The following is a 7,860-nucleotide window of genomic DNA, read 5'->3' on the forward strand; positions in this document are numbered from 1 at the left end:
TGGAGCAGCAATTGTTGCCTTTCCACTGACTGCATAGTACACAGTCATGTACGCACCAGTTTCGAATGTGTAGGAATAAGACACATTGCTGTGGAGGATTGACGAGGGTGAATCGAGGTCAGCAGCTGGGAAAGCACGCCGGAGATTTGTCATGTAGTTCTGACGTAACAGTAAGCTAATGGACCGGATAGATGATTCCATGCTATACGGGGGAACGGAATTTCCTGACCTTGGCGACGTCGAACCAACCTAGCTTGCTAAACGCCGACAACAAGTTATTGGTAACGTGGCCATCGCTCGGTGCATATTGCCACATGGGCACGTATCTAACATCCATTTGTTTATTAGCTGCGTAGAGTGAGAAAGTTAAGAAGGGTTAGAGGACTAACACTTTAACGTCGGGCACCTCGCGCCCAGGTTTGATCTCGAAACTGAACATGAGGCTGCCGAGGAAAGAGGTGGGATGGCGCATTTGCTTGCTGTGATTATCCGGCGTATAAGGTCGTTCATCCCGCAAAGTATCCCATATAGAGTGCAAGATTTCTAGACCATGCAACCGCTCTGGTTCCACAGCCTATAAGGGTCAGTGATATCATACTCTAACAGAAATCGTTGCAATTGCTAACCTTTCCACCAAAGGTGTAAATGTGTTGTACGATATCCCAACTATTACATGTTGTCGTATGGGCATAGATCTTTACTCGTGCTTTGCACGGATCAATGCAATCCATGCCAATCATATCAAGAGTAAGATGTTCCGGACAAGTATCCCAGTATGAATCTAGAAAATCAAGAGACGGAGCCAGCCTGTCACCATTCGGTCTGAGATTCCTGATAGCGTCGAAGCCGGCATCTCGAGCATCACGGTGCCGATTAGTTGCGAGGTTCTTTGCCATTGGAAACATGTAAGCTTTCATCTTTCTCTGAGCTCCATCAAGGTCGAGGGCCATGTTGAACGTGAGCGCATGATCCAGGGGAGGGGGAAGCTCGGATTTTGCGCGGATAAGAGCGAGCGCCGTCTCATCCTCATTCTTGGGAAAGAGTTGTTCTATGAACTGATGCGCCCAGCGAAGGTCTGGCTTGTTAAGTTCCACTTCGATCTGCGAGAGCATCTGTCGCACATGCTCTTGTCCAAGCCTCTCCTTAGCCTCCTGGTGCTGCCTCGTTGCGCTCAGCGGCCTATTGCGGCTCTTAGTTAGGGTGAACCACCATAGCAGGGTTATGGTGAGAGGTAGGCACTGACTCGTACTGATACCGGACAATGGGTTTCCCATTTGCTGTAAAATTGATACTTGCTTCGACTGGCGAGATCGCATCGATCGGGTTCACGGCATGTATCCCGTCAGACAGCGGTTGTGGTCCTAGCCACGGCACGACATGACGCCTAAAAAATGCTAATTGACTGACTTTCTCATCCTGTGCACAGGTTGAGTCAGAATATTCATGCACTTCGGAAAACTGTTACTGAGACTCACTTCCGTGTATGTCCCTGCGCTATCGAGAAGCCCCGCTATCGCTGGCTTGCAAACACTCCACCAAAGCTCAGCGCCCTGGTTGGTGGTATCGCCTACGCTGTCCATGATTGACTTCAAAGGGCTTTGACTGGTTGTTGAACTCTTGACATCATCAGGGTGGTGCTGTGCAAGAGTACGTATATATAAATAATACGAGCTGGATGATACTCTGGAAACGCGCAGGTTTATTCTGCCAAGTCTTATCCGTATACAGGCATCTTTCTCATTTGAACTAGCCTGAAATCGCATTTGTTCCAATTATATTGTATCCCCGCATCACTTTCCCAACTGGACTCGTCAGTTGCCGATAGATAACTTCAGGTTGACTTTGGTATTTGTTGAATACCTTGAGAGTGCATACCATAGTACCTAGTGTGCTGCTGCAAAGAGTGGAGCAATATGGCCTCGACCCACGCCATACATTAAGGTTCTCTACTAGGCCGCGCTACAAATGCAGAGACGAAGTCAATAACCGGCAACGGTTGTACCTTGCCTGAACGTACCAAAGCGTTTCTGATACCGACCTGCAGGCATATGAAGAAGGGCGAGACGGTTTGCAGTATCACCGGACCCGGAATCAAGCCAAAGCCCCCGAACCTACCGAGTTTCTTGGCATGTGGCAATCTTACCCCATCATTTGACAGACTGCATGCTCGCTTATTTGCAAGTTTCTTTCGACGTATATATTTAAATCACGGTTAGAGCCGCACCAAGATTTATGCAGTGAGCTACGGTCATACCAAACTATGTTCACCGACTGGCAATCCTGAGTCGATAGGTCTCCGCGGTTGTCACCTTCGGTTTTGCAGGACGCAAAGATGGACGTTAGCAAGAGCGCCAGGTTTTTGAGTATTTCTCGACTGGAGGCAGCTTCCCTTATCATCCTGGTGAGAAAGATACTGTACGAAATGTAAAAGTCCGTGACTGATTGTTCAACTAGGCCCTTATATCATATTATGCATTAAAATGCATCTACTTGCTCTACTACCATCCTCTGGCACGATTTCCTGGCCCGCTCCTTGCCTCCATGTCTGATGTAAGTGACTTACCTGCGATATCATACGCGACAATATCAGAGATTCTAACGCGGGGTTAAGTTGTGGATTTCCTCGTCGATTGCTACAGGTCGGCACCCATTCAGAATGGTAAAACTACATCAAGAGTATGGTGAGTACATAAGCCTGTCACCTGAATTTTGCCTCTTGGAACTCTAATGTGTTACACCCAAGGCGATGTCGTCAGAATAGGACCTAATTGGCTTTCGTTTGCCACGCCGCAAGCATATCAGGATATATACGGGAGGCCAAGTCAAGGAAAGAAGTTGTTCCTCAAGTTTGCCGAATTTGAGAGGCCGGGGGACATCTCTACCACGAGGGACCCGGATCTCCATTCCCTCCAAAAAAGAGCGCTCTCCAAGGGGTTCAGCGCCGCGGCGCTACGGGACCAAGAAGTAATAGTACAACAATACGCCGACTTATTGGTCCGACAACTGGGTAGCCTCGGGCAGGGAGGCAAGGTGGCCACAAATATAGGTGAAGCCCTGAACTGGTTTACATTTGATGTCATTGGTAAGGCATACCACTCCCTCACGCCGGCCCAAGTTACTGATACGGCAACATCCAGGAGACCTTGCCTTTGGGGAGCCTTTCAATGCGCTACTCAATGGATCTAACCATATGATATCACTGATTACAGATGCGCTGCGGTATAGCGGAGTGATATTCCTTCGCCGCCAGCGGCCATATGTGGGGCCGCTTATTGCACGCCTGCTGTTTCCACGACATCTTGAGGAGACGCATCTTGAATACCAAAAGCTGGCAGATGAGAAGTCTGCGAAACGCATTGTTCGTGGAGATCTTGATCGACAGGACTTCTTTAGCCACCTCATAAGGGACCACCGCATCACCAAAGAGGAGTTAATGGCTACGGCGTGGACACTAATTATGGCGGGCTCCGAAACCACGGCCACAGCACTTACTGCGACGATTTTTTATCTCCTTCGCACTGAAGGCGTACTCCAAAAGCTAAGGGACGAAGTTTGTACCAAGTTCGATTCGTCGGATCAGATAAATGGTAGGTAAAGCCCGTATTCAGGCCTGAGTACGATTATCTGTTGACAACGTACGTTGCAGATGGCTCTACCAAGGGCCTGGAGTACCTTAGCGCCGTCATCGAGGAGGGACTGCGCCTCTTTCCGCCTCTGGCACTTGGCTTGCCTCATGAATCACCCGGCGCGGTTATTGATGGACACTACGTCCCACCTGGCGTCTGCGTATCGGCCGAGAACTTCTCCTTGTCCTATGACTCCAGATTCTGGATAGAGCCCCAGTCATTCAAGCCAGAACGCTGGATTGGGGCTGGTATTGAGGGCGACAACAAAGCCGCCCATGTGCCGTTTTCTGAAGGACCAAGGTCGTGTATCGGCAAGAGCCTTGCATATGTGGAGATGCGTCTCATTCTCGCCAAGCTAGTATGGCACTTCGACTGGGTATTGGCATCTACCGATCTCGATGATTGGAATCAAGCTTCAATGTGCTACGCACTGTGGACAATGCCAAAGTTGATGGTCGAGTTTCATCCACGACAGGCATCGTCCGTCTACTAAGAACAATTTATTAAGGGGCGTTATGCTTTCCTCGAACTCCTATTTTTTTCATTTCTTTGGCCTTTATCAGTAGTGGCGAAGGAAATCAGTAGCTTAGCGAGCCTCCATTACATTACACCCAGTGCTTCATAAATAAGTGCATAAAATTTCAAACATGTCTGCAAGTCTACCAAGTTGAACGAAATGTAATCCCAATTCATATTCAATTTTGTCTTTCATACTGTGGAAGTCCTGCAGTAGGCATCATATCGGAATCAAGAGTCTAAATCATAGTAGTATTGAAAATCTGGTCTACTAAACTATGAAGAGTGAAACTACCTTTGAATCGAAGGTACACTCAGTACTTAGATGGAATTGGCACGGGACCGGTCGGGGCTTGGGTGGCAGGTAGCCACCCCTGATGAGCGGTTCTCGTGCCGAACTCGACAGGGAAGTCTATCTTTGTGTGCATAACTCCCCAATTGTACCAAAACAAGTGATCACCCTCATCATCAGGACCAACATAAATGTTCTCTGGGCGTATGACACGATACTGAAGTCCGCTCAAAATATCCCTCACTTTCTTGACGTCGTCAATGATTTTAGGCTTTTCCGATTCGCCGTGGCGGATATACAGCCGGCGTACAGTGTTGGGCTGCACTTGCAAGTGTTTAGCGCCGGTGGTAGGATTTACCCATACCAGAGGAAGCTGTAGCTGCAATGTTAATGTAAAACTTTGACGGAGAATGCCACGGCGTGGCCCCATAGCAGAGAATCACTCACAATATGCTGGTCTTCAGGATTCCGAGGCATTGCCTCCATAATCTTTTCGGGGACCTCTCTCCCCTCGCTAGCCACGTTGAGCCCGTTCGCATTTCCTCGGCATCCCAGGATCCACTCGTACGGATAGTACATCTGCTCACACCAGCTATGATCGACCATCTTCTTCTCTTTGTCGGTCAGCATTTCATACAGCTGAGCTGTGCTAAAGAAGCCAGTGCGCCCTGGCTTGATCTTCTTAGTCATGCCAGACCCATCTGCCCATTCGACAACCTGTTCCCCTCGAGGAAGCTTGATGGTCCGGAAAGAGCTGTACATTGGCGTATGGATCTTGTACTGCGGCCCATCCATATGCCAAGACTGGAAGCGAGCGATACCGCGTTTGAAATCCTCCTTCAACAGAGGCTTCGAGTAGTAAGCATCCGCAAACGCCTCGCTCAGATTGGCATTTTTGATGCCATAATGGTTTTCGCCTTGATATCCCTTGCCCATGAGATAGAGACGTCCCGCATTTGGTATTGTGCTATAACCCAGCTTGGACTACAACAGAAAATATCATTGGTTTGTGTGAGCGACTTCGGGAATTGAATGCACTTGTCCTTACAAGGATTCCCTCTCCCTTGGGATTATACATCTTTGCCCACTCCTCCTCTGTAAACTCAGGGGCACCAGGGTCGAGCTTTTGAAGAAGTTCCCAGTTCTTGCTAGGCAATTCGTTTTTCTGCCCTTTGATAACAACAACTAGGTAACGTCGAATTGCCTCGCGGAGAAGGTCAACCTCGGCATCTTCATATTGTCAGTCACCATCCATAAAGTAAGGGGTTACGATGAAGAGAATATGCCTGTGATGCTGTTGATATCAAGTCCGGTGATCTCAGCGCCGAACTGACAGTTAACGTTAACACTTTCTCCTGTTTCGCTTTAGGATCAACATACAGTCAAACCATCAGCGAAAGCTTTAATCAGAAAGCCGCTTTGGGAATCCATGATGAGTGCCTAAATTTCTGTGAAAAACTGTCAATAGGAGGGTCTGCGATAAAGATTCTAATTATAATGTGCTCAACGGCAGTTCAAGCTAAGGAGTAGAGCCTGTACTTTAAGCGCCTTCTCCCGCTAAATATGTCTAAATATGCAATATGAGGTGTTGCGGTAAGACGGCCTTCCAAGATAGCCGAGATATTGGTCTTATCAGTACGGTGGCAGTATATTGCTTGCTAAGGGTCCACGGCAATTCGTTACACGGCGGAGCATTTTAGAAGCACAGCCGGTAGTGGAGACGGGTTGCCACAAGGTTTTGCACTAGCTCAACTCAATCTTCGTTGCAGTAAAATGGTCAAGAATTCTATAGTTTTAATTAGAGTTTCAGAAATGGGATGCAGTGCTACCGCCCGTGGTACTCGGCAGACGTCTGCAAACTTTGATTCAGCAGGAGGCGAGTCACATTAGAGCACGGTATGCACAATGATGTCAGAAAGGGTGTGCCCGAAACAATGTTCGCTTTCGGTTTCCGAAGCCCTTGTGTAGTGCCAAGGGTATAGGAACAGTATGATCGGCTGCTACCTAGCCTCCTACAATTATTGCTTACCGACTATCTCCATGGGATTATGACAAATGTCTGACGTACCACCGATGTTTGTGCACTTGCACTAGTTTGAACTGGCTGGGTGGGAGTAACGAATATTCTACAGTAGACTACAGCATCATTTGAATCTATAATCAAATCTTATCGCAAGGCCCACGCCCCCAGCATAGTAAGTTAGAGGAGCCACATAGAAATTTTCGGATTATTACACAGTCCTACGGAGAATGTTCAAACACTTTCAGAGTTCCTGCGCCTTGTGAATCAAATTTTGAGTAACTCTAACAAGCATCTCAAGTCTGTGTTGGATGAGCCAAACATCACCTCCAACTCTTGAAGCTGGCCACAAAGTCGGCCATATAAATCGGCCAAGACGGATCGGGTATACTGGAAACCGCCAGCCTCTTCAATAATCTTAAGAACAAGATCTTTCTGCTCTTTGGCTAGCTTTCCGGTCCTCTTACCAATAGAAAGTATGTGAAGTACTCTAAGGTTCGGGGGTTGTGACTGCAAAGTAAAGATCAGAGGAACTGTGTACTTTCCCTCATCTAAATCCTCGCAAAACCCTTTCTGCCTGGTATACTGCAGGCATATTATAAGTCTGCAAGTCAAGTTGTTTCGGAGGTTCTGATACTCACATCAGCTGACATGAGGTTCTGGTAGTCATCCCGAACCTGGAAATAACGCCCAAGAAGCAACGTGAATCTTTCAAGGAGCATTTGTGCGCTACGCACATCTTTCGGAAGCTCAGTGACCATGAAATAGGTTGCGATACAAAAGAGCTGTCCAGTCTCTAATAAAGAGGGTTAATGAGTTGAACCATGGTGGGTTTCTCTAGTGACCTACTGTTGTCCACCATACGGTAGTACTCGTCTAGAGAGGGGCAATGGTTATTGTAACTCCAAAATAGGTCCATCGCCTGACCCTGGAATAGAGACATGATCTTGTCTATGCTTCAGGTCAGCGGGTGTTTCGGACTCATCAAAATCGATCTTACCCAAAATCTCTAGAGCCCGAGCTGGTTCTACGAAGCCTAGAACCATACGAATAGCCTTTGTGATAGTGTAGTTTGAGGTGTTAATGGATTGGGCCGCCCCGAAGATCGTGTGTGTAGCAGGTTTGCCACGTCGTAGTGGGGAATCGTCTTCGAAGTCGTCAAGGCTATTGACTGTGAGAAGAATGAATTTCGTATAATACAGGTGGCTTACATCAGAGAGGCGTTGTGCAGCAGGTCAGTGACCTGCTTAACATGCGCTACTGTTTCGGGACAAAGCTTGAGCCAATAGTCCAACGCGTCAATAAAGCGATTGCGGACATCTTTAGATGGAAGTGAGGAGATATATACGTATGGAGCTTCTAGCACGGCCATCTGTACTAATTGGTCATTGAGTACGACTCAGGGG

At 47.8% G+C, this 7,860-nt stretch overlaps 4 protein-coding genes across 4 annotated transcripts; 1 reads left to right on the forward strand and 3 right to left on the reverse strand.

Annotated features, from left to right (window-relative positions):
- Positions 1-202: 202 nt before the first annotated feature.
- Positions 203-1,580, reverse strand: JN550_010092 (uncharacterized protein; the record flags this gene model as incomplete). Its single annotated transcript, XM_049308308.1, has 5 exons — positions 203-326; positions 390-574; positions 627-1,179; positions 1,244-1,416; positions 1,476-1,580. 5 exons carry the CDS (start codon positions 1,578-1,580, stop codon positions 203-205), a joined length of 1,140 nt encoding a protein of 379 aa, XP_049168020.1.
- Positions 1,581-2,332: 752 nt separating this feature from the next.
- Positions 2,333-4,119, forward strand: JN550_010093 (uncharacterized protein; the record flags this gene model as incomplete). Its single annotated transcript, XM_049308309.1, has 6 exons — positions 2,333-2,401; positions 2,455-2,550; positions 2,612-2,681; positions 2,744-3,082; positions 3,138-3,587; positions 3,647-4,119. 6 exons carry the CDS (start codon positions 2,333-2,335, stop codon positions 4,117-4,119), a joined length of 1,497 nt encoding a protein of 498 aa, XP_049168021.1.
- Positions 4,120-4,456: 337 nt separating this feature from the next.
- JN550_010094 (uncharacterized protein) lies at positions 4,457-5,865 on the reverse strand (the record flags this gene model as incomplete). The annotated part of the gene is made up of 4 exons (XM_049308310.1): positions 4,457-4,807; positions 4,882-5,418; positions 5,483-5,664; positions 5,823-5,865. 4 exons carry the CDS (start codon positions 5,863-5,865, stop codon positions 4,457-4,459), a joined length of 1,113 nt encoding a protein of 370 aa, XP_049168022.1.
- Positions 5,866-6,721: 856 nt separating this feature from the next.
- Positions 6,722-7,826, reverse strand: JN550_010095 (uncharacterized protein; the record flags this gene model as incomplete). The annotated part of the gene is made up of 5 exons (XM_049308311.1): positions 6,722-7,039; positions 7,096-7,250; positions 7,304-7,405; positions 7,455-7,618; positions 7,666-7,826. The coding sequence occupies 5 exons, from the start codon at positions 7,824-7,826 to the stop codon at positions 6,722-6,724; spliced, it is 900 nt and encodes a 299-aa protein (XP_049168023.1).
- Between the last annotated feature and the right edge of the window lie 34 nt (positions 7,827-7,860).

Source organism: Neoarthrinium moseri (genome assembly GCF_022829205.1).
Source record: "Neoarthrinium moseri strain CBS 164.80 chromosome Unknown scaffold49_Wmoseri_CBS_16480, whole genome shotgun sequence".
NCBI lineage: Eukaryota > Fungi > Ascomycota > Sordariomycetes > Amphisphaeriales > Apiosporaceae > Neoarthrinium > Neoarthrinium moseri.